At 43.8% G+C, this 26,676-nt stretch overlaps 1 protein-coding gene across 2 annotated transcripts in view; it reads left to right on the top strand.

Moving 5' to 3' along the window:
* Positions 1-26,385, top strand: part of DPYSL3 (dihydropyrimidinase like 3) — a 146,221-nt gene extending 119,836 nt beyond the window's left edge. Inside the window, exons 6-14 of one of the 2 annotated variants that reach the window (XM_004384930.2) lie at positions 734-814; positions 5,424-5,492; positions 8,929-9,049; positions 12,962-13,118; positions 15,376-15,517; positions 17,238-17,408; positions 18,675-18,854; positions 22,309-22,471; positions 25,636-25,792. In XM_004384930.2, coding sequence (XP_004384987.1) covers positions 734-814; positions 5,424-5,492; positions 8,929-9,049; positions 12,962-13,118; positions 15,376-15,517; positions 17,238-17,408; positions 18,675-18,854; positions 22,309-22,471; positions 25,636-25,724 — 1,173 coding nt within the window. In that variant the 3' untranslated portion in view covers positions 25,725-25,792. Of the gene's footprint in view, positions 1-733; positions 815-5,423; positions 5,493-8,928; positions 9,050-12,961; positions 13,119-15,375; positions 15,518-17,237; positions 17,409-18,674; positions 18,855-22,308; positions 22,472-25,635 lie in introns of both variants that reach the window. The other variant, XM_004384931.1, reaches the window with a different exon arrangement.
* The last annotated feature ends 291 nt before the right edge of the window (positions 26,386-26,676 follow it).

The following is a 26,676-nucleotide window of genomic DNA, read 5'->3' on the forward strand; positions in this document are numbered from 1 at the left end:
AGAAGGCGAGCTAGAATTCCCATTGCAGCATTTTCCTCAAGCGTATAAGAGGAAGAGCATGCCTAAATCTCTGTCTGTCAAATAAATTCCAAACCCCTTGTAAGCTCAGTGAAAGCATGAGGTTGTCACCTTTGCAGGATTAAAGAGGGGCTTCTGCTCTTTGGGGTAATAATAGTATCCACTTGCTTCTGACTCTCCCTAAGAAATTTGGAATGTGATTTGTTTGAGACAAATCTCAAGTTTTCATAGGAAAAAAAAAAAAAAAGAAATTCATTCCCATACCTCCTAGTTAGGAGGCGAAGGTAAGTTTATCTTGAGAGGTTAAGAGGCAGGCAGGGGTTTAAGCTTTTGTGTCAGCTGCTGACCAGACAGTAGTAGCTTTCTGGAGCACTTGTTAAGAAGGATTCTGAAGCTTGATCTCAGCTCCGTGGGAAATAATTCCGTTAAAAATGTATGCCAGAGGCAGAGTAAATAGGTTGGTAGCACTTTCTATATGTTTGCCCTGTCTGCCTATAAAGACTCTAGGTTCTTTACAAAGACAGAGTTTTCTAGGGTTCTGTTAGACTAGCACTCCTTTTGGCCATGCTTGTTTTAGTCTATTATTTCATCCCTAGGCACTTCTCTTGGCTCATCCCATTTGTTTTTAGCTTTGGATTTAGTCATCAGCCCTTTTATTAGATTGTTAAAAGCATCAGTGACTTGTGAAGGTGACAAACGCTCATTTCTGTTTCAGCTATATGAGATCTTCAGCTGCCTGGGAGAGCTGGGGTCCATTGCCCAGGTTCATGCTGAAAATGGGGATATCATTGCTCAGGTAACACAATGTGCTTTCTGCATGGGCTTTCCTCATTTCTTCAGTGTTGCTTGAGCTGTCAATGTATGCAAGAGACTGTCATAAGTGCTCTGGCACAGCTAAGAGCAGAACATTCCCTAAAGAACCTCATGGTCTAGGACGGGAAATGTAGACAAGCAAGGGAGAAAGTAGAAGATGCTGTAAAACAGAAAGAGATCTGGCCATTTTGGGGAATCAGAAAAGATGTCGTGGAAGGTTTTCAAATTGTATCTTTCAGTGGGGGAGCATTGCTGATACTCTTCTGAAAATGCGTCAAAGCTATCTGACAGTCTGTGTCCTAAAGAAAAACCCTCAGGCATTATTTCTCTGAAACCATAAATCTGATCCAGGTCTGCAGAACTCACTGCCTTAGATAATAAAAAACTTAGGTCTTGTGGGGATCAGACGTCCCACTGGTTTCCCAGAAGGTACATTGAAAAACTGGAGCAAAGAGTGATGAAAGTGAGGGCCCCGAGGCCCAAATTGATCGTTTGCAAGGAAGCAGAAAGCAATGCTCTCTCCATCTCCTGGGCTGCCTAATGGGATAGATGCACAGATGTGTCTTGGGAAGGGCTTTGTTTCTCTCGGAAACATTCAGGATTGGTCTCTGCTAGGAGGAGGCAGCCAGAAAAGAAGAGTGGGCTGTCTTAGTCCATTTGACAACATTAACAGCAAGAAACCGTTATTCATTCTTTCAAAGAGTATTGCCTCAGCGCTTTAGACCAGGCACTATGCTTTAGAGGTGAGCCAAAACAGATGCATTCCATATCTCACAAATGCTTGGGTTGTGCCTTTGTTTTAGAAGGTGCCCAGGATGTGGTGAACGTGATTGGCAGAGGTGTGAGAACAATGTTTAGGCTGACCTGAATCTCAGACCCCTTAGCTTCCTAGTAGTGGTAGCATTTTTTTAATTAGTGTAAATATATATAACACAACATTTGCCAATTTAATGTTTTTGACATATGCTATTTAGTGATATCAGTTACATTATTAATCATGTTGTGCAACCATCACCAATATTTATTGCCTAAATTTTCATCACCCTTCCTGGTAACCACTAATAAACTTTGGTCTCTATCCATTTGCCTATTCCAGGTGTTTTATATAAGTGAGATCATACAATATTTGCCCTTTTGTGATTGACTTACCTCACTCAGAATAATGTTTTCAAGGTTCATCCATGTTGTATTATGGACTTCATTTTTCCTTATTGCTCAGTAGTATTCCATTCTATCTATGTACCACATTTTGTGTACCCATTCATCTGTTGATAACATTTAGGTTGTTTCCACCTTTTTATAACTATTACCAATAGTGCTGCAATGAACGTTGGTGTCTAATAGCAGTAGCAATAGGTCAGCACTTATTGTTATATTCTAGGCACTACTAAGTACTCCAGTATGTTCTCACTTAACCTTCCCCTGTTATCATCCCTATTTCATAGATGAGAACACTGAGGCTCAGAATGATTAGCTCACCAGTCCGAAGCACACAGGCAATAACTGGTAAAGCCACATCTTAGCCCCTAAGGTGATGTGCCTCAGTGGGCAGAAACGGTACATCTGTGGCCCCTTCCTCCGGCTGCCCAGCCAAAGTCCTACACAGAAAGGCAGCGCCCAGAAGTACAGGGCTCCAGACTCTGAACGTTGTCCTGCTGGCGGAGGATGAGGACTACATGTGAGATTTCCTCTCCCTAATGACCAGGGAAGCTCATTAGCCAGGCCCTTGACAGCACCTTGTCTCACATCCCCCATGCACGCAGGATAATGAAATCATTTTCCAGAGAGGGTCCAGATTTCTTGCTTCCATGGGAGGCATCCCAGCAATGTTAACTGTCACTCCTCTCCCTTCTCCAAGTTTTCAAGGCAGCAGCCAAAGGTCCCAGCCCTCCATCCAGCTATCACAGACAATGAGCTCCCTGCTTTTCATTCTAGACTCCCTGAAGGCAAATGTGCTCCAAGGTAAAGTCCCTTTTCCCAGCTCCTCTTCCTCTTGTGGCTCCTTAAGCACAGAGCACCTCTGCTGTCCCTGTTCCCTACCTCTGGGCATTTTTCCATTTGGATGAGATTCTTGTGTGTGTTTATTTAAATTCATCTTGAGCTGAAAGATTTTATCACATTGTCTAAGTGAAGGCAGCTGCTGTACTCAGTATCTTGATGCTTGTATGCAAAAGGGACTAAAGAGTGAGAAGAAGCCTTTCCTTTGGGTACAAACAAGGATGACTTTCAAAAATTTCAAGCTGACAGCACCATCTGAGAGCACAGTGTCTTTAACCATTTATTCAACAAATATTTATTGGTACCTGTTATGTGCCAAGTCTTGGAGAGAGAAGATAAAAAAGACACAGTCCCTTTCATATGGAGCAAGCTGCCATCGAGTCGTGACCCAAACTGTGATGTGATTATAGCTACAGTCAGTGTCTTAGAGTGCCCACTGCTTCCCTGCCCATGCAAGCAGACATCAGTGGGCCTTTAGACTTTTAGAGCAGGACTTCCCAACATGAGCAGTGCAGCAGAATCTTTAAGCAGAAAATTTCCATTTTTTTCTCCTAATTCCAGAGATTCTCATTCATAGGTGAGCAGTAGAGTTCAGACAAGGAGCCCTAGTGGCTCAGTGTTTAAGTACTCGGCTGCTAACCCAAAGGTTGGGGATTTGAACCCGCCAGCTGCTCCTCAGGAGAAAAGACCTGACGATCTGCTCCCATAACGATTATAATCTAGGAAACTCTATGCGGGAAGTTTTACTCTATCCTACAGAGTCGCTATGAGTTGGAATTGATTCGACAGCACATGACAACAACAGAGTTCAAACAACTGTATTTTGAAAGCTCCTCCCTGGTGATCTGAATGTGCTTGGAATCCACTCCTTGAGCTGGCCTCATCCTATGCCACCTCTTGCCCTTGCACTCTTAAACAAGATAGAAGTGAGAGTGTCATACAAGGCTGAAGATGCTTTAGTTGGAGACCTTAACCCTTATGTGACTTCAGGAGGCAATTCACAGTGGAAACTTATCAGAGTTTGGAAGAAATTTCATTCAGTCCAAGTTTCGATAAATGAGAACAAAAAGCAACCAAACTCATTGCTGTTGAGTCGATTCCAATTCATGGTGACTCCATGTGTTACACCGTAGAGCTTCTTCATAGGGTTTTCTTGGCTGTAATATTTATGGGCACAGATTGCCAGGCCTTTCTTCCTTGGTGCAGCTGGGTGGGTTTGAATCACCACTCTTACGGGTAGCAGTCAAATGCCAACCGTTTGTGCGAGGATTAAAACTAGAGGTATAACCATTTTACTTCTCATGATTACTTATAATACATGCATTTTCTTCCTACTCCCTTTTAGAATAATTTGTTAGTAAAAAGAAAAGTTCTTCTTTTCCAGGTGGAAGGAATCATTTCCTTTCTAAATAGCTCATAGTTTTCAAAGTGAAACAAGGCTTAATTGAGTTCACCCTCTCTCCTTCATCTCCCACATCACCAGCATACTCCCAGGCCACTGGGCCAGCTTGCTGGTGCAGAGGTGCATTGGAACTGGCGTTAGTAATTGGAGAGTGAATGCCAGCAAAGCCACAGAGATGCTGGTTTAGGATTTCTGCCAGCTCCAATTAGTCCCTGTGTGTGTTCACTGCCTAGCTACCTACGTCTTTCTGAAAGCTGGCTAGAAGTCTTAGGAATTTAGCCATCAGCCATAAGGGTAAGTCAGTTATTTTGCCATGTCGACAACTTCGTTAAATAGAATTTGATTGAAAGACTCAGATAATGCTGTTTGAGGCATTATTTTGTCTGGTTAAATTCTGAATCCGTTCATTCAAGCCAAAGGTTTAAAGTATAAAAAAGTTTGAGGGGCATATTAAAATGCAGACTTCTAGGATTTAGCCCCACATATTCTGATTTGGTAGTCCTGGATGGGGCCAGAAATCTGCATTTCTTTAACAACCCAGGTGAGTCTGATGTAGGGGTAAATGGACCATACTTTGGGAACCAGAACATGAAACTGTAAGCTCCGTGAGTTTAGGGACCACATGACATTCATTTTGTTGAATGCATGGGTTTTGAAATGCAGAAATGCATAAACAAATGAATTGAACAAATTCACTTTTGGAGGTAGCTAGGCCTGAAAGAGATGGAGAATAAGTGAGATGGTGTGACTTTTGATGGGTACTGTAGAGAAAAAATTGGTACTCTAACAGACTGAGTCTTTTTAATAAAAGCAAAAAACAAACAAACAAACAAACAAACATGTTGCTGTTGAGTTGATTCTGACTCATAGCAGCCCTATAGGACAGAGGAGAACTGCCCCATAGGGTTTCTAAGTAGCAGCTGGTGGATTCCAACTGCCCATCTTTTTGGTTAGCAGCTGAGCTCTTAACCACTGCGCCACCAGGGCTCAAGCCACTCCTAAATGCCTTTCTCCTTTTAGTAAAAACTCCACCCTATTTTGCAACTGCAAATACAGAATTAATAAATTTTCTCAGCATATTCATCTTATTCTTTTTTCCCCTGAGCATGTCTTTAGAGTAGAACATACTGCCTAACTTTTCCAAGTCTCAGCTGAGCTCTTTTCAAAACTGTCTATTCTTTTATCATCCTAGGAGCAAACCCGGATGTTGGAAATGGGGATAACTGGCCCAGAAGGCCATGTTCTGAGCAGACCAGAGGAGGTAAGTTGCAGGGCGTTGGAGGGGGTTGGAGGAGGGAGAGAGCAGTAGCAATGAAAGCTCTTTACCAGCATTTTCCAAAAGCCTCCTGTTACAGCATTCTCAGCAGCTCATTTTATATTGGGAATGTTTGCTTCTTTGGGCACAGACACACCCAATGTACAGATAAACATGGCTGAAAGGTGGTGACAGAATCTATGACAGCAGTATTGGGACATTTCTTTCAGAAACCACTTCCAATTGACCCTAGCTCAGAGGCCCTGAGGAAATTAATTAGAAAGGTATGCAAGGGAAATGCTTACTTCTGACCCCTAATCTCCTAAAGATAACAGAACATACAGTGTACTCCACAGTTATTCAGTAGGAGTGAGACATTTCTAATTCCTTCACTAGTCAGTGTGGATGGAGGCATTTTCACTTACTCCCTTATTCCATATTGCCTTGGAGTCCTGCAAAATATTGGCCATATGGATAGGAGGTTGAAAAGATTTTTCATAGGTGCCATGCCCATCCATTGGTGTAAGGTGATGATTATGTCCAGGTATGGGTGTTTTCCATGTATAAAATGATGGTGTGTGCCTGTGCTTAGCACCTAAAGAGAGAATAAAAGGTAACAAGTATCTGATTCTGTGTCTCTGGGATGTTAGGAACTTGAGCTGCTGGCGCGGGGCGTAGAGCTGGGAATTGACGGCCCATATGGCAGACAGCGAATTGGCTTTGAGGACTGGCCTGGGTCTGGGACCTGGGGCAAATTCAAGGCCCTCCATGTTCCTGGCCATGTCCTGTCATTCCAAGCCCCAAATTCTACAACAGGCAGAAGAAGCCAGAACCAGAAATGACTGTATTTCCATTACCCATCTCAAATGATATTTTTTAAAAGTCTTTTAAAAATTAAAATGTAACACACATAGAAACAAGTGTGCCTTATCATAAGGGTGCAGTGAATTTTCACAAACTGAATATACTTGTGTAACCAGCACCCAGTTTGAGAAACATTATCGGCACCCCGGAGACTTCTTTGTGTCCAATGATATTTTTGGTGGACATTTAAACTAATTTATAATTTTGTGATTGGGATAACGGTCACACACAGCATTCCTGAAAAGTCTGTCTCTTTAATAATACCACGTCCCTTCACAGGGGTCACCATGAGTTGGAATCGACTCAACTGCAGTGAGTTTGGTTTTTGGTTTTCCACTGAGCACTTCAGAGGAGCCCTGATGGTACAGTGGTTAAGTGCTTGGCTGCTAACTGAAAGGTTGGCAGTTCTAGCGCACCAGACGCTCCCTGGGAGAAAGATGTGGCAGTCTACCTCTGTAAAGATTTGCAGCCTTGGAAACCATATGGGGCAGTTCTACTCTGTCTTATAGGGTTGCTATGAGTCAGAATCAACTCGATGGCAGTGGGTTTGGTTTTGGTTTTTATGGACTACTTCACTGTACCCAGCACTGTGCTCATTGCATGCATTATCTTGACTGTCCTTGCCAAGGCTTTGGGTGGTTGGCATTAGTATGCCAATCATTCAGGTCCGGAGACTGAAGCCCAGAGAGGTTAACCCACTGGCCCGTCATATTGGAAGGGCTGGGGAACTCTTTACACAGTGTGAGCAGGCCAGAGTGATCAGCGCTATTTGTGAAACTTGTCTTAAATGCTGGTTACTGTAGGGATGTGCTGGCAAGAAAGATTTCTTCAGCAGCAGCCAGGGGATTTCACAGCAAAGTCTATTTTTGTTACTTGGTTTGTTTTTTCAGGCCCCTCCATCCACACCCTCTCCCTGTTCCGTCTCCTTTTTAGTAGAAAGCCTCTCAGCTGCAGATCTCTGCAACCTTGGAAGCCTTTTGGGTGAAGTTGGAGGGTGATGTAACCTTCCAAAGATAGCCATGTTGTCAAAGTGCTGGAAAACCTGCAGTGCTGAGAGGGAAGGAGATCAGAGGGGCCAGGCCTGAGGTCATGGGGAGCTGAAGTGGTCAGCGTAGGTGTGAAAAGGATGGAATGAGCATGGGAGGAGCCAGCCTCTCTTCAGTTCAAAGCACACCCGGATACCATCTGGAGTGATGCCTCTCAGAGAGCTGGCACCCAAGGCACAGAGACAGCCACGCCAGAGTACAGAGGTCTGGGTGCTTCAGGGTGATCACCACATTCACCTGTGCTCAGGGGTCTCCAGGGCCTCATCCACAAGGAACAAAGTGCAGCCCGGGGCATGCCAGCTCCACCAGCCGAGTGCTTAGAGCCTGTCTGATGAGTCCCTCCCACCATGCGCCAAGACTGGTTTGCATTACACACTAGTTTGCATCTGCAAACTATTTCTGGTACTTTTTTAAAGTGCTGGGCTGCACAGGCTCACCAGTATGTCATATCCATCCAAAAATTAACTGTTGGCTGATTGAAAGGAAAAATGCCAAATGCCTCTGCTTTGGGGTAAATTGGACGCACTTCATGTCGTATAGTAGCAGGGGCTCTCTCACACTGGTGAGAGACTGACCAGCAGTGACACCTATTATTATTATTATTATTGAGGGTGATTATTGCCCTGGAGGAACACTCGCCTTGTTCCAGGAATGGGCTAATTTGCCTTACGAGGATTAACTCATTCAGTCCTCACAGCAGCCCTATGCACCAGGTTCTGTTAGCATCCTCACTTTACAGAAAAGAAAGCTGGGCTTTGGGAGGTTGTGTAACTTACCTGAGATCACCCAGCCAGTAAGTGGCAGAGCCGAGACTCAGAATCAGGCATCTCAGACCTATAGCTATTTTTGTTAATAAAGTAAGGAAAAGCTCATTACTTGTTAATAAATGCAACTGGGTTGGTTAATATTTGAAAACATGAATTCTGCATTAGGGTGGAGTGGAGGAACTGGATAATAAAAGAAGTCTTTGTGCTGAGAAGCCTGGGAATTGTTGTAAGAAATGCCTGCTAGAATTAACCCTTCGCTGATAACCCGTAGCTGCAGGAAAGGATTTGTGCAAATGTGATTGTAGGCATAACGGAGCCCTGGTGGCACAGTGGTTAAGAGCTCGGCTGCTAACCAAAAGGTTGGCAGTTTGAATCCACCAGCTGCTGCTTGGAAACTCTATGGGGCAGTTCTACTCTGTCCTAGGGTTGCTATGAGTCAGAATTGACTGACAGCAGTGGGTTGGGTTTTTTTTGGTTTGGTTTAGAGAGAAGACAGGAGACTAAGGAAAAACTCTACATTCCTTAGCTGCTTTATCTGTGCCAGACATTTCTTTCACACAACCTTATGCTATACTCTTCTTATCTCTATTTTATAGGTGAGACATTGTGAGAAATGACATGGCTAGAAAGTGGTAGATCTGGAGTTTGGATCCTAGGCTTTTAACTTCTGCACTACACTGCATTCTCACAGTTTGTGTTGGCAGGGAAGCAGCTAGCTCATGTTCCTATTGACTCCTGGGGACTTTTTTTTTTTTTTTTTTGCAGCTGGAAGCTGAGGCTGTGTTCCGGGCCATCACCATCGCCAGCCAAACCAACTGCCCTCTCTACATCACAAAGGTCATGAGCAAGAGTGCAGCTGACCTCATCTCACAAGCCAGAAAGAAAGGTGATTTGTGCTCCCTGGGTCTTGGCATGCCAGTCATGCTATGTGGCTCCTTCCCTCCCTGTCTGTCCTCTAGAAATGGAACCCTGGTGGCGCAGTAGTTAACTGCTTGGCTGCTAACCGAAAGGTCAGCAGTTTGAGCCCACCAGGCCCTGTACAGGAGAAAGATGTTGTAATCCGCTTCCGTAAAGATTGCAGCCTCAGAAACCCTATGAGACGGTTCTTATCTGTCCTATAGGGTCACTATGAATCAGAATCTTCTCAACGGCAGTGGTTCTGTTTTTGTCTGTTGGCTCTTTAGGAAGCTCCTCATATGTCTTAGCTCATTTGATCCTCTCACATCTTGTGTGAATGGCAGGATCCCAGGATTTCTCCCACTTAGCATATGAGTAAACTTAGAGTCTCAAGGTTAAGCGGTTTGCCCAGGATGGCTCAAGCTTGAATCAGTTCATTTTTGATCTTTGATTGTTGAGTTACATTATCTGAGCTTTATATATGGATGTCAAGATTATTTTGAGTGCAAAAGTAAAAAATCCAACTCCAACTGGCTTAAACAAACAAAAGTAAATTATTGCTTGTAAGTGTTTCAGGCATGGCTATAGCAAGGGGTTTAAACAATGGTATTGGGGCCCTATCTCTCTCCTTCGTTTCTTAGCTCTGGTTTCTTCTCCACTGACTTCATTTTCCGGGGAGATGCAGACCGAACAATGACAAAAGTAGATGCCAGGAGGCACCTGCTATCCTCAACACTTAGTGGGGGCATAACGGGGAAGTAGAATACACCTTTTCCAGCAGCTCAAGCAGAAGTCCCCAGGAGGACTGTAATTGCCTTGGCTTCAGCCATGTGCTCATCCCTAAACCGATAACAGCTCTAGGGTTGGCATTTTCTGACTGGCCAGGATTAAGGACAGAGAACAGAAGCAGTGTTACATGGTAACCTGAGCCATGCAGGTTAATGCCAGTTATTTTAGAAAAAGGGTTGAATTGATTTCCACAATATGTCTATGGGCATGGTTCCAACTCATGGCGACCCCATGTATGTCAGAATAGAACTGTACATCATAGGGTTCTTAGTGGTTGAATTTTTGGAAGTTGATTGCCAGGCCTTTCTTCTGAGGTGCCTTTGGGTGGACTCAAACCTCCAACCTTTTGGTTAGCAGCCGAGTACTTTAAATGATTGCGCCTCCCAGGCACTCTGGGCATCCTTCTCCGCTGTTCTGACCTCTGCTTCTTATCTTCTTAGCTGTGAACTTGGGCTTCATTTGTTTGCTTTGTGCTTAGTTAAAATTTACTCCCATTTCAAGCATTGTTTTCTGCCATTGGTTCTTTTCCTGGATGGCAGGCTAATTGTTTCAGTTGTGAGGTTGGGTAAATGAAGAGTGTGGTTGAGAAACTGAAGACCCAGGGCTCTATTTTTTTGTTGTAAGAGGATTTACCAGGCCCGGCTGTATGATTGCTACCGCTGTGGGCCGGTGGACATTCTGGTGGTGGAGAGACGCGAGATGAGTAATTCATGTACCAGACTCAGAACTGGTCTGTCAAACTCCAAGTGTGAGTGACTCCGGTGGCTAAAAATAGTTACAGCTGACTCTGACAGCTAAGTGTTAGCTGCCTGGCCTTCTGGCAAAGGGTGGTCCCTTCCTGCAGGAGGGGAGTCTTCCTAATTCTAGATAATCTTCCTAGCTGGCAGATTCTGGAGCATCTCCTACATTACCCCACTCACAGTAAGTCTGCTGTTTTCCCTCAGCTTTTAAATGTCTCGACTGGCATGGCATGGTTGCTCCCGTGGGTATGAGTCATCTGGCGAGAACCAGGAAAGCAGCCCAGTGTTCCTTCCCCATTTCTGGAGGAAAGCAGGAAAAAAAAAAAAAAAAGTATATATAAATATATAAATAGTAAAAGCAAAAAAAGAAGAAATGTATGTGGGGGCCACCCCCACCATCTCCCCATGACCACCGACCACACTTGCCCTGGCACGCTTACATCCTGCTGGGACCCATTCTCAGGATAGTCCGGGGGCCTCGTGGACAGGGTGTCGCAGTGAAATGCTGGGTTTTATTTCATGCTTCCTGGAGAAGAATTCCTCACCCTTAGCCTTCTGGCTCATAACTTCTCTGGCCAGAAGAAATAATGCAGCTGTGTCTCCAGGGCTGAAGGGAGACATCATTTCAGTAATGAAAACTTGCTGCTGAGATTGAAGCCAGGGAACATCTCATGAGCTGTCGTTTTCAGGGAAAGAGACCAGAGCATGGAGAGCAGGAAGACAGAGAGTTTCGCAGGGTTGCACGTCCCTCTGGACCAGGGTACTCTTTATGTCTCAGTGTGTTTATGCTCCAAGCACTCCTTCGTAACCCTGCCGCTCAGAATTAACGTTAGTAATCAACAATTTAATGAGCACCAACTATGCCCAGCACTGAGGCAGACACTTTAAATTTATTATTATGTAGAATTCTCAAATAACTTTGGGAAGTAGGCGTTATTATCCTCATTTTTCAGATGAGGAAACTGAAGTATAACTTGTCCAGGATCTCCTAGCTCCCAGGTATAATTACAGTCTTTGCTTGTTCTACTCTACCGTGCTAAAGATGGCCCAGATGGAGAGTTCTTCTACTTCTAAGATTGTATTTCTCTTGATAGTGCTTGAACTCTTGTCCTGACTTTCATTGCTTCTTTTCTTTGTGGTCCTGTATGCTTTAGTTTGGTGAATATTTTTGGAGAAACTTTGAAACACTTGGCAGTCACGTGTGGATCCTTTTTACTGCCACCCCAGAGAGCAGGGCTGCCATATATGAATCCTTTCTGCTGCTTCCTTCTTTTGCATGTGGCAGACATCACTAATCTTAAGTCTTTTCTACTGAGACCAGAGCATTATTAGAAATCTTCTCTACACAGAATCCCAGGCAACCATTACCAATGGATTGGGGTTAAAGCAAGGCAAACTTGTTTGTAATCCTGGCCATAGAGCCCTCCTAGACTTGAGAGGAACTTGGAATGTGGAACTTGAGGAGTGAAGCTAAATAAGTCCAGGGCTACATGGGGCATCTTTGGCCCAGGATTCTGGCACAGAGAGACTTGACACCAGCCAGTTTCTATGAGACAGCATTGCCTTTTGTATCAATATCCCTCTTTTAAGAAGCTCAACAAAAGCTTGGATCAGTGTATCTCCTCCCCTTCCCTTGGGTTGGGCAGTTAAGCCGCTAATCCAGATGCAGGCTTCAAGAAGCTACCTCATCTTCGTCATGTTCCACATCATTGCATGTCCTTGAGCAGATCACTCCTTGCCTTAGCTCAAGGGGTAACCAACATGATGAGAAAAATATTGAGAGCCTGTCATCCACAGAAATGGGTTTTACTTTTTGGAACCAAAGTATGTCCTTGTAACAGCAGGTTCTAGCAGTTCCCAGTGAGGTGGGCAGCTTTGGGGCTTTTAGCCTCTTCAATGGGAAGGAATAGGAAAGAAAGAAATCAATATTTACTGAACACCTCCTATGTGCCAGAGACTTTACATATACCAAATCCTTTCATTTTCACAACAAGCTTGAGAAGTAACCATCATCTTATTTTCTCAATTCTAGGACATATTCATTCTATATTTTTAACATTTCTGAAATGAGTATGAATCTTGTAATCAAAATAGATTTTTCTTCCTTTTGTCTCAAATTCTAATTTGCCTCAAAATTTGAGAAATAATGCTGCATCTAACAATCAATATCTTCATTTACTCTAGGAAATACAGAATTGTCTGCATTAAGCAGATAGAAAAGCAGAGTCTTAGAAAAGGTGGGAGCATGAATTTGAACCCAGGCCAGCCTGACTGCAGAGCCACAGCCCTGAGTAGGCTTAGGAGGAATGCTCATCTAAGCTGGGCCCAGTGCAGAACATTCTTTGTGCAAACCCATTCCCTACCCTTTCCAGGAAACGTGGTCTTCGGCGAGCCCATCACTGCCAGCCTTGGTACAGATGGAACCCATTACTGGAGCAAGAACTGGGCCAAGGCAGCTGCATTTGTGACATCCCCTCCTCTGAGCCCTGACCCGACCACTCCTGACTACATCAACTCCTTGCTGGCCAGGTGGGTGCAGGCATTGCGTGGAAGCATCTTGAGACTGCTGGGAAGGAGATTGGAGCAGATACATCCATCAGCTAGATGAGGGTCTGGAGTGAGAAAAACACATTAAGAATTCCCCTTCAAGGGGTGGAGGTCTGGGGACCATGCTTTCAGGGGACATCTAGGTCAGTTGGCATAACAAAGTTTATTAAGAAAATGTTTTGCATCCTACTTTGGTGAGTGGCATCTCAGGTATTAAAAGCTAGCAAGTGACCATCTAAGATGCATCAGTTGGTTCCGACCCACCTGGAGTAAAGGAGAATGAAGAACACCAAGGTCACAAGGGAAGCATTAACCCAAGAGACAGAAAGGGCCGCATAAACCTGAGACTGCAACAGCCTGAGACCAGAAGAACTAGATGGTGCCTGGCTACCACCAATGACTGCCCTGATGGGGAACACAACAGACAGTCCCTGTTGGAGCAGGAGAAAAGTGGGCTGCAGAACTCAAATTCTAGTGAAAAGACCAGACTTAATGGTCTGACTGAGACTGGAGGAACCCCAGAGAGCATGGCCCCTGGACTCTCTGTCAGCCCTGCACTAAAACCATTCCCGAGGCCAACTCTTCAGTCAAAGATTAGACTGGACTATGGGACATAAAAGGATACTCATGAAGAGTGTGCTTCTTAGCTCAAGTAGATACATGAGACTGAACGGGCAGCTCCTGTCCGGAGGTGAGATGAGAAGGCAGAGAGGGTCAGGAGCTGGTTGAAAGGACACGGGATATCGGGTGGAAAGGAGGAATGTGCTGTCACAGTATAGGGAGAGCAGTTAGGGTCACAGAACAATATATGTATAAATTTTTGTATGAGAGACTAACTTGAATTGTAAACTTTCACTTAAAGTACAATAAAATAAAATTAAAAAAAAAAAAAAAGTATTCCCCTGCAAATGTGTGGCTGATTGCCTCCATGAACAACTGCCTCCTTTACCATGAGACTAGAAGAACGGGATGTACCTGCTACCATTACTGAACATTTTGATCAAAGATTCAGTACAAGAATCCTGTTCAGAAGGGGGAAATGCAAAATAGAATTTCAAATTCTCATGGACTCAAGGCTGGATGAACCTCTGAAACTATTGCCCTGATAGAATCTTTAAACCATAAACCAAAAATAGTTTAGCTTAACTAGTAAAGAATGTCTGCCTGGAGCATTGTTCTCTTTAAAGAACTATCTATATGGGATCAAATTGATAACAGTAACTCAAAATATTAGGTAGGAAACTTAGGGGCCAGTGAGTTAATTTGAAAAAGAAGAGTGAGAATGGTTACATAACTTGAAGAATGTAATTAATGTCACTGGATTGTATATGTATGATTTGTTGAATTTGTGTATGTTTTGCTGTGTATATTCTCAACAGCAACAACAAAAAATAAAATACAATAAAAGAATTCTCCTGCAGTCTTGAGTACCGAAAACAGGCTCTTCCCCATCATATTTTTAAAAATAATATAGTAATATCCATACAGGAGACCCAGGGTTCAATTCCAGGACAGTGCACCTCATGCACAGCCACTGCCCTTCTGTCATTGGAGGCTTGTGTGTTGCTACGATGCTGAACAGGTTTCAACGGAGCTTCCAGACTAAGACTAGGAAGAAAGGCCTGGTGATCTACTGCCAAAAGTCAGCCAGTGAATACCCTATGAATCACAATAGCTCCATCACATTTTGCACAGGGTTTCCATGAGTTGGGGCCAACTTGATGGTGATGGTGGCTAAAATAACAACAATGTTAATGGTTAATAGCAGTTAGTAGTTATTTTGTGCCAAGCACTATGGTAAAAGTACATGCATGATCTTATTTATTCCTCAGAATAACTTTATGAGTGAGGTACTGTTATCACCATTTTACAGATTAAACCACTGAGGGTCAGAGAGGCTAAATCATTTGCCTAAATTTGCACAGCTGGTCATGATGACCACATACCAAAATTTATAGGGAGACTTGTTTATAGCTGCTCTCTGCTGACACTTATGGTCAGTCCCATCATCCATTTGAGTTCCTATTATTTTGTTACAAAAGAGATGATCTAATCCCACTCCCTTTCTAGAGAGGAGGAGAAATTTACCTAAGCTTACACAGCTGGTGAGAAGTAGAGGAGGGATTCCAAACTCAAGCTGTCAGACTCCAAACCCTTACACTAGACCACACCAGCTTCTGGTCCTCTGTGGTGCCTCTGACAATCTCTCCCGCTCACATGGACCTTCTTTCTTTGCCAGTGGGGACCTGCAACTCTCTGGGAGCGCCCACTGCACCTTCAGCACTGCCCAGAAAGCCATTGGGAAGGACAACTTCACAGCCATTCCCGAGGGCACTAATGGCGTGGAGGAGCGGATGTCTGTCATCTGGGACAAGGCTGTGGTAAGGGATGGCGGTCATGGGAAGATGGCCAAGACAAGACAGTCCACAGTCAGATCAGAGCCTCCTGTGGGCAAGAGAGATGGCAGTGCTACTCTTCTCCATGCCTCTCTGATGGGACTGCGAGGTGTGGAGACGAGGCTTCCCGTACTTGCTTAGCTGTCTGGAATCAGGTGGCTCAAATGCTTTGGGAATTTACCTTCTAGAGTGTTGAATCCTGAGATCTGGGATTTGAAGAGACCTCCTCATCTAGACTCTTAAGGCCTAGGAACCAAACATAAAGATCCTTCATCTTAGGGCATGAATGATCTCTACTTTAAAAAAAAAAAAAAGTGCATTAAATTATTTTTGTTTAGAGAATTTTATAACTTCTTTGAAAAGGGCTGGATGTCAGTCACCCTTTGATACATTCAGAAATGGGTCTGTGCCTAGACTGAAGTCATCTTGCTCAAGAGCTGGATGCCCTATACTGAAGGTGTGTGGTGACCCAAAGGGACTGTCTTTCAATGTCCTCTAGCAGCGTGGCTTGATTTTAATTTCCTTGTTCACTTCACAAGGGCTGAAAAGAAATAGCCATGCCAACAAAGGCACTCCCAAGGATTTTAGTAAACTTAATATTTAACCCAATATTAAATTGATCACTTCCCTATTTTTTATTTTAAAAACTGATTCCTTTTAGAGCTAAGTAGAATGCATATGAATAAATTAATGCCTCATTCAACTACTCAGTGTAACCCACTGAGTTTCCTTCTTCTTCTTGACTACCAGGAAGCTCAATGTAGATTTTAAACTCAATTCTTTTTCACTCTGCCAGGCTTTTTGTTTTGAGAAGAGGAAAAATATGAGTAATTTGGTCTCTTCTCGCATGTACTTAGCTTTTCTATGTTTTTTTTTTAAAACCCTGTTATGTATTTATGAATATTTCTATGTGTTGATGTTGGCACTATCTGGAATTGTTAAACATGTATGTATATGTAACCATATATATATAAGCATATATACATATATATAAACATATATATATGTATACAGAATTTAATTTCCAGCAGGATACATGCTCAAGAAAGGACACTTAGAAACCTCAGAAAACCACACACAGGAAAGAAAACAAAAATCACTGATAAGTCCATAACCCAGGAAAAACCATTGTTATCATTTGGTCAAGGTTCTTCCATGCTTATCATATGCACATGCAAATACCAACACCTATATGAAGAATGGGATCATAACATGTTTGTTTTTACTGTGACTTCTCAATCATCTCAGTAAATGCATGTACATATCCAGAGACAGTGCACATTTCAGGAGTGGTAACTCCCTTTGGGAGCCCTGGTGGTACATTAGTTAAGCGTTCAGCTGCTAACCGAAAGGTCGATGGTTTAAACCCAACAGCTGCTCCGCAGGAAAAAGATGTGGCAGTCAGCTCCCATAAAGATTACAGCCTTGGAAACCCTATGGGGCAGTTCTACTCTGTCTTACAGGGTCCCTATGAGTCGGAATCAACTCAATGGCAATGGGTTTTGATGGGTTTAATGCCCATTGTGAATCATATATTTAGCGATGTTGCCCAGGTAGCCTTCCGTGACAGCTCCGCAGATTCTGGCGCTGGCTGTGGGGTCCTGTGCTTACCATCTCAGAGGCCGCCTGTATCTCTGATCACCCTGCTCTGAGCTCAGGGGCCCTACATTGACTTTTTTTTTTTTTTTTTAATTTTTATTAATAGGCCACAGGGAAAATGGATGAAAACCAGTTTGTGGCTGTGACAAGCACAAATGCTGCCAAGATCTTCAACCTGTATCCCCGCAAGGGAAGAATATCTGTGGGTTCTGACAGTGACCTGGTCATCTGGGATCCAGATGCTGTGAAGATCGTCTCTGCCAAGAACCACCAGTCGGTGAGGCTGAAGCTGGTGGGAGTGGCTTAGAATGGAGAAGACGTGGAGGTGCCTGGTCAGGAAGAATTTGTTTATGTGGTGTACCAGGGCAGTTGGACCAGGATATGTTGCAGTAACAAGTAATCCAATAATATTAGTGGCTTAACACCACCATAGGTTTATTTACCACTCATGCCTTTCAAAGTGGGCCAGCGGAGGGTCTCTGCTCGTCATAGCCACTCAGGGATGGAGGCTGATAGAGGGAGGCTCCATTTCCACATGTGCTGCCATGATTGCAGGCAGGGAAATGGGACTTGGTAACTCGTGCATTGACTCTGAAAGCATTCCCACCACTTTGGTCATTGACCAAAGCCAATCAGATGGCTATACCGAACTTCAGGAGGATGGGAATTGTAGTGATGCTTTGTTGCTGGAAGGAGAAGGAACTGGAAAATAATTAATGAACAGCACTGACAGTTTCCTCATGAGGAGTTTCATGTGGAAGATGATAATTACAGCCCAGTGCCTAACAGAAAGGGGCTTAATACTTGTTAGTAAAAACAGGTAACATTTTTAATTAAAGCACTTAATGTTTTAGGCACTGTGCTTTTAGTTTGCTGAATTATGATTCACTGAATCTGCATGACAGTCTTCTACAGGCAGGTGCTTTTATTATTCCCCTTTAATAGATAAGGAAATGGAGGTGCAGAGAAGTTAAATAACTTACACAATGTCACACAGCAAGTAAATGGTGGAGCGGGGATTCAAACCTAGACAACTTGACCCCAAAGAGATATTCCTAACCGTTTTGCAGTAACGCCTCTCACTTGTTGAATAATGAAGGAGGGAGGGAGAAATCCCATTTTTGGTAGTGACAGCCTTTGCTTAAATCTGTGTAATATCACATTATTTAATTGAGAGCTGTAGGGACATCAAGCTCATGTAACCCACCTACCCACCCACCCAATACAAGCCTGTCAAGTCAGTATCCCTGACAGTGATCTGGCTTCTCCTTGAACACTGGCAGTAACAAAAATTTACTTCCACATGACGACCTTAATGAACATTGAGCACCTCTCTCTGTTAAGAAGTCCCGTCTTTATTTAGCAAGCATCTGTCTCCTGGTATCTTCCACTCACTGAAAGATTGCAGATGCATCTAAGCTTTTCCTGGAATACCAAGTGAACAGTTCCTAGTGACACTGAAGCCAGAATCTGAAGAGGTGACCTCATTCCTCTTTCCTTCCTACACCCTCACCTATGTCTTTCCCCTCACCCCGGCCTCCAGGCTGCAGAATATAACATCTTTGAAGGGATGGAGCTGCGTGGGGCTCCTCTGGTTGTAATCTGCCAGGGCAAGATCATGCTGGAGGATGGCAACCTGCATGTGACTCAAGGGGCCGGCCGCTTCATCCCCTGCTGCCCATTCTCTGACTATGTCTACAAGCGCATTAAAGCGAGGAGGAAGGTAAGAAGCAGGCAGGGCCCTGAGGTGGGCAAGGGTTTTTGTGTCCCATTTAGGCATGCGGATAATCATGGAAACAGCAAGGGTCTGTGTTCTCCAGGGAGTCCCTAGGTGGTGCGACAGTTAACACACTCAGCTGCTAACCATAAAGTTGGAGATTTGAGTCTACCCAGAGGCACCTCAGAAGAAGGGCCTGGAGATCTATTTTTAAAAAGTCAGCCATTGAAAATTCTATGAAGTACAGTTCTACTGTGACACCATGGGGTCGCCATGAGTTGAAGTCAACTCCACAGCAACAGGTTTTTTTGTGTTCTCTAGACCTTCACAAAGAAATTCACAGCAATGGCACAGGCTTAGTGTACTATAGCAGTGGGTTCCAAAATTTTTTGAAGAAAGCTTTTCCCAGATGATTTTTCCCATATTTCATAGTGCTTTTGTTTATGAGTTGGAATTGACTCGATGGCAGTAGGCAATGGGTTTGTTTAAAATAATTTTAAATTTTATAAGAAAATTGCAGGTATGTTTTAAAAAATAATTACTCTTGAAGACTTAAAATGAGAACCAGCAGTCCACCCCCACCCACCCGTGTACCCCCCAGTCTAGTCTTGCTCCACAGGGCAAACAGTTCTAACTCTTTTAGCTAGTTCTTCTGGTTGAAAAGACATCTTAGATATGAATTCATTCGCCCAGCTGCTGGGAGTGTTGGCAGCTGGATATATGACAAACAAATAGAGTAGCTCTAATGGATTTAAATAGAGTAAATAGAGTAGCTCTAATGGATTTAAACAGAGTAAATAGAGTAGCTCTAATGGATTTAAGGGGTGAGGGAAGTCTTTTCAACTTCCCTCACTTCCCCTTCACCAATTTCCAGGTCACTTTCATGTAATGTCAAATCTGTACCAGTTGCTGTTGAGTAGATTCTGACTCATGGCGACCCCATGTGTGTCAGAGTAGAACTCTGCTTGATTTGGTTTTCAATGGCTGAATTTTCAGAAGTAGATTGCCAGGCCTTTCTTCTTAGTCACCTCTCTCTGAGTGGACTCGAGCCACCAACTGTTTGGTTAGTAGCTAAGCGCTTAGTCATTTGCACCACCCAGTGACTAGTGTAATATTAGGGCTCCACAAGCAGGGTTAGATTAAGCCCTGGAAATGTGGAATTTGAAGCCGAGCCCTGACTTCATCTGTGAGGAAGGTTATAGTCATCCTTGCAGATGGGATGGAGGTGATGGTGGGAAGAGGAGAGTGAAGAGGACTCACTTTGTAAAGTCACTGTGGATGAGTTCAGAGGAAATAGAGCAATGGCCACGTCAGTGCCTGGGCCCACCCCAGGGCCTCCAGCCTCCCTGTGGGTTAGGGTGAGACAGAGAGAGTGTGTTGCAGATCCGATTCTCTTAGAAACAGACTCTTGAGAGGGAGATTTGCAAGCAGAAGTTCCCTGGGGATTGCTTTCAGGATCAATCCCTGTGAGCAAATGATGGAAAGCAGAGTGAGAAATTGAACTGGCTCACAATTGTCAGAGAGGCTTCAGCTGATCTGACATGAATAGTTGGAGCTGGGGTGGTCCTTGAGAGTTGTTCTGAATTTGGGAAACAAGGCTGAGTCTTATATTCACTCCCTCCCCCTCTGCCTACTTGTTGTTGGAGGTGGGCTGCCTCTGAACAGCGGGCAGGACGTTGGCCAAGGAGGCACTCTTCAGCTGAAGGAAATTCTTGGGAGGAGCTCAGCTGCCAACACTCCCAACAGCTGGGAAAATGAGTTCAGTCATGGTAGCTGCGAGGGGCTAGGGAATACAATCTGGGTGCACACTACAGTGTCCACTCAAGAGAAGCTCACAGAAACTCAAAGTGTAAATGACTCCCCTCCAAAGCCCCCAGTGATCCCAATAAGTGGTTATCCAGCCTCTGTGTGGACACTGGCAACACAGGGAGCCTCCCCGTCTCATGAGGCAGCTGAACAGCTCTGACTCTGAGAAAGAACTTCTTTCTGCTGAGCTGAAGTCTTTCTTCCTAAAGTTGACCAACCAGTTCAATTCTACTCCCAGTTCCTGCACAGTATGAGCCAAACCAATCTCTTACAACATGTGTGTGTTTCCAAAGTCGTCCATCCTGTAGTCTAAACATCCCTGTTTGCTTCTATTTATGTTACAACAATGCTTTAAATCCCTTCACCATTCTTATCTTTTTATTGTGACCATCTTGATTTGGACTATTAGAGAAGAAAGTGAAACTCAAATTTCCCTTGTAATGACTCTGTATTTCTATTAATATGATTTAGGTTCTGGACCCAAAGACAATTTGATGATCTTGAGTTGTTGGTCAAGGTTTTTGGGGAGGGCAGATGGAAGCATCATCATCCCTCCTGATCATTATGATCTGCAAATGTGATGAGCTATCCTTCTGTGCCTGTACTCAAGTCACTCACAGAAGAGAAGGAAGGCTCTGTGGTAGGCCCTTCTTGGAGTTTTCGGATAGATAACTATCCTGTTCTGTCAGACTCCTCTGGCAGCATGTCCTCATTGCCCCACCTCTGGCCAAAGATAAGACACGGGTCAAGGCTGAGTGCTGTACCCCTGCCTTAGGTGGTCTTGCAGTGTTTCTGTATTAGATCTAAGCTTCTTTAGAGGAGACACCGTGTTTCCTGTCACCATCAACCCCATCACCTGCACCAGGCCCAGCAAGGAGCATGCACTTGGTGGATGCTGCTGGCTGGCTGCACAGCCCAGGGCAAGCACAGAGCCTCAGGCAGAGGTCAGTGGGACAGACCACAGGACACTCATTTCTAGGCTTGCAACTCTGATCTGTGCTGAAGAGTGTGAGGATGAAGGTCCCATGTGACCACTATGATCTTGTCTCAAACTGCTACCCTTCCCACTCTGTCCGTCCATCCATAGCATTTCCACCTGCGGTTGTATACACTCACTCTTTCCTCTGCGGCAAATGCTGCCCTCATCACTCGTCTGCGTCCCCCACACAGTGTAGATTACCCACTGGGGACGGATTCCCCAGTAAGCAAGGTTACTTGTGCTTGCTTACTAATCTGTAGTGCACAATTTCACCTGTTTTTCACCACATCAAAGATGAACCCTTGTGAAATTGTGCACTACAGATTAGTAGGTAAACACAGTAAAGCCCGTGTGTACCTTGCTTACTAGTTAATCTGCCCCTGCCCACACTTCTCCCTCCCTCCATTCCAGCCCCCAGACCAGCTCCTTTGATCTGTCAGATCACAGCTCATCTCTTTAAAGAGGCCATCACTGACCACCTCAATGGTCACTTTACCATGACACCCTCCTTTATTTATCTCATACCACCTCTCCCTTCCTTAATTTTTTTTTTTAATTATTGTCTGGCTCCTGCTACACACACCTTGTTCACTGATACATTTATGCTCATTAGAACTGACCCTTAATAAGTGTTTGTTGAATGAATAAATGATGATGCACTTTCTCTGGCGGCAGATGGCAGACCTGCACGCGGTCCCGAGGGGCATGTATGATGGACCAGTGTTTGATCTGACCACCACCCCGAAAGGGGGCACACCTGCGGGCTCCACCCGGGGCTCTCCCACTCGGCCCAACCCACCCGTGAGGAATCTCCATCAGTCGGGATTTAGCCTGTCGGGTGAGTCAGACAAGCTGGTCATGATCTTTAGTGAGAAAGAGAAGAAAGAGGGGGGAGGGTCAGTTCTCTGAGGTGGAGTGACCCTAAGAGCTAAACCTTAACGCATTTTTCCAGCCTAGTTAGTGCTGGCATCAGCCTCTAGTGAGAAGGTTTCTGGGGCAAGCAGGGAGGTTTTCTGAATCAACAAGGAATCCTGCTGATAAAGTAGGACAAGGCACAGTCAGGTTAAAGAGTCAGGTTTAAATGATGACAAATTCTGCGTGCACCCATCAGACCTGAGGGGCAGGGATACTTTTGACTATGAATTGATAATGATTTTCTGCGTTAGACTATGAGAACTATGCCGTATATTGTGTTTTCTGTGTTTGCCCAGGCTAACAACTCAAATTATTTTTATGCTTAAATTGCAGTACTTTCTTCTAACCTAGGATTTCTATTATATTTATTTTCCTCTCCCTGGTAATACTAATAACTCTAACAATAGCTACCATTGTTTGAACATTTACCATATGTTAGCTGTATCATTAATCTTATCTACTCTTTAACAACTCTGAAATATAGTATTACCCCATTTAACAGATGTGGAAAGTGAGGCTCAGACAGCTTAACTAACTTGCCTAAAAAATTCAAACAGCTTGTAAGCTGGGGGAGTGGGGGAACACTTCTCAGGACCAGTTCTGCTCACCTCCAGCACCTATGCCCTTAAACTTGTAGCTATTCTGCATCTCAGGTGTAACTTAATTTTTCATGAAGACTTTTTCCATTAAAAAGGTTAAACTATTGTCTTCACTCATTTTTTTTTTTTTTTTAAAGTAGCTGGGAGACCAGTCAATTAAGAAGTGTTTATTGTATCTCTAGTAAATGCTTGGCTCTGTGCTGATGGACAACAAAGAAACAAAAATAGAAGAGATAGGACATGAGGAGAGAGAGAAGGAACTGATAAATGCGTAGACCTTAAAAGTGTAATGAAAAACCCAGCAGTCAAAGGCTATTTGCGTTACATACTACAAATCAAGGGTTAGAAGGTTTTTTTGTTTTTCCTCTTGAATGCCACTTACTCATGGAGAAGAAATATAATGAGAGCCATATTGAAAAAGCAATTTAACTGTAGCAAAATATAGATTTTCTCTGTCCAAATGTAGACATTAGCCACATGTGGCTATTGAGCTTTTAAAATGTGGCTGATCCAGATTGAGATGTGCTGTCAGTGTAAAATAATGCACACTGGATTTCAAAAGTTTAGTCTAAAAAAATAAAAATAAGAGTAAAATACCTCATTAGTCATGTTTTGTATTGGTTACATGTTAAAATCATATTTTAGATATTTTGGGTTAAGTAAAGTATATTATTAAAATTATTTTCTCCTGTTTCTTTTAATGTGTTTAGTGTGGTTCCTGGAAACTTTTTAAATTACATAAGTGCCTCACACTCTTTTTACTGGACAAGCTAGTCTAGACATAGAATTTGAAGCTGGGAAAGTGGTTAGAGCATCCTGGTTTCACTTTGTCGTATGATGGATTAGAAGAGGGAGGTCACGTAGACAGAGCACTGGTTCTCAACCAGGGGCGATTTTGCCCCTAAGAGAACATTTGGCAATGTCTGGAGACATTTTTAATCACAAGTGGGAGTGGGTGCTACTAGCATCAAGTGGGTAGAGACCAGGGAGGCTACTAAACATCCTACCGTGCACAGGACATCCTCCTACCACAAAGAATTATCTAGCCCAAAATGTTGATGATGCTGAGGCTGAGGTATCTTAGAGGAGACGCCGAGGAATCAAGCCTGTGGACTCCCAGCCCAGTGCTCTTTCCATTTTACACTTAGTCTCTTATTTTTAATAAAGTCTAAATAGGAAATGGCAAAAAAGTGATACAGTGGTATGGCATAAATTTCCAGTCAGACAGATGTAGACTTGATCCTCTCTCTGGTTCTTAGGCAAGTCCCTGTTTCTGAGTCCCGGTTTCCTCATTTGTGAAGTGCAGACAATGATGGTACCTTCTTCATAGAGTTCTTCTGAAATTTAAATGGGAAGTGCATTGAAAGCATTTAGCCCAGTGCCCGGCAATCGGAAACCGCTCAGTGCATGTTAGCTGTCAATTATTATTATGTCCATACAGCAATAGTTACCAAGAAATAACAACAGTAAAAAATAAAGTAATTATTCAATTGTTTCATAGCCAGTAGTCTTATGCTGGGGAAAAACAAGTGTACATTTACATCTCTATTATGAACAATTTAAACATAAGAGAAGTGAGATAACAAGAATAGAAAGAGACCTTTAAAGAGAAAATTACCAGCAGATGGGAAAAGGAAGATGGGTAAAGGTTGAGAGAAACAGGGAGACAGAGAGAAAGAGAGATAAGGGAGACAAGCTAGGGGAGAAGACAGAGGCAAAGAGCTGAAAGTTTTGGGAGTTCACATTCTGCTAGTCACAAGAAATTTTTTGGTGTTTTTGCCGTTTTTCATTGTTCTGTGGCTGTCTTAATCCTTAAACTTTTAGAGGCATCCTTCTGAGGGGATACAAGGGCACTTTGCTGTTTCCTTTTGTATTGTAGCTATAGAGACCTGGCCATCCTCCCATCAAGTTGTGAGGCCTTGGGCAAATTACCTCTTCGAGCCTCAGTTACCTCCTCTGAAAAATGGGGAGAATAATAGTACCTCTCTCAAAGAATAGGTGTGAGGATCAAATGAGAGAATCTGATGAGCACTTAAAACACTGCCTGGCACAATGGATGTGAACTGCCGTTTTTCATATCATTTACAGGGACTGGTTACCCAATAAGCAAGGCATGCAAGGGCTTAATTGTCTTTACTTACTAATCTGTAGTGCAAAATTTTACCATAAACAGGTGCACTACTTTGCTTACTGTAAACCAGTTAATCCACCCCTGATCATTTATTGTTTTCTTCTTATCAGTATTATCATGCTGAGGGTCAGATGAAATCTAGATAAGAACCTGGCTTTTCCTGGCAGAGGGTGGTTTGGGGGAGGGTGTGGTATGAAAAGTCTAGAGGACCTGCCAGACTGGAATGGAAGTGTCTTGGGAGATGAGACCAGGAAGGCACTTAATGTCTTACACCCTTAACATTAATCTAATCTCTGTCTTGTACACCCCTCCACTCTCTTTTTTTTTATCTCTCTTGGAATTTATTTCCAATGGCAGGCACCCAAGTGGATGAGGGGGTCCGCTCGGCTAGCAAGCGCATCGTGGCGCCTCCCGGAGGCCGTTCTAACATCACATCCCTGAGTTAAGCAAGTCCTCCTCAAAGAGAGGGGCAGAAGCAAGAAGAGATTTTTCTGAAGCCAAAATGGTACATCGATATTTAAGAAGGAAAGCGAATCCAAACAGTTGCGATTTAAAGAATCAATAAGCCTCAAGCCTTATGTTTCTCCAATGTTACGCTCGCTTGCCTAGCTTTACGAATATTGCTTTGTTTTCTGTTGATGCATAGCCTTGATTTGTTTGATGCCCCCCCCCCCATTTACATGCATGCTATCAGACAGGCCACTAAGGTACAAGAGTCTGCTATATAGTGTTGAAAGCGTGTGTAGTGCTGCATCTTAAGACAAGGGGATAGACAAAGCTGGGAGGTCAGGAAAACAAACAAAAGGGACTCAAGTTATTTGGGGTGTCTGGGTGGTGGGGGCCCAAAACAAGATGGAGAGCACAGAGGGGCTGGGGAAGGGCATGGATGAGGGAGGTGGGTGGGCCGGGTGACAGAAGAGGGTGTTGTGTATTGTGTTGGTGACATGCTTTTATTTCCATGGAAGATGGTCACTTGTGGCGGCTGTCACTTCATCAGGGTCCCTGGGCCCTGCAGAGAAGCCAGGTGGTCTTTGGGTTCGGCCTTTGTCACATCACCTCCTAGTAGATTTTATTCATTTGAACATTTTATTAAAACATCAAACCCAACCATTTTCTCTACGTGCTTGATCGTGCCACTGTTTGCTAGGGCCTCTTTCTCAGTGTTGCTTTCCAGTTCTTCTCTTTCCCGGGTGGGAAGGACAGCAAGGAGAGAGGCAATGGTGCTCTCTTCCTTTTGCCCTGCCTGTCCTTTTGGTGCTCTTAAAAGGAAACAGCTGGGAGGAACAGCACAGGCCCTCAGGTGAGGGCAGCCACAGCTTAAATAAATGCCTCCCTCTAAACACATGGAGATGACCTCTCACTTTGTATCTTTGCAAACCAAGGTGCTTAGCACACTTC

This window comes from Trichechus manatus, unplaced genomic scaffold (assembly GCF_000243295.1).
Source record: "Trichechus manatus latirostris isolate Lorelei unplaced genomic scaffold, TriManLat1.0 scaffold00130, whole genome shotgun sequence".
In the NCBI taxonomy this organism is placed as follows: domain Eukaryota; kingdom Metazoa; phylum Chordata; class Mammalia; order Sirenia; family Trichechidae; genus Trichechus; species Trichechus manatus.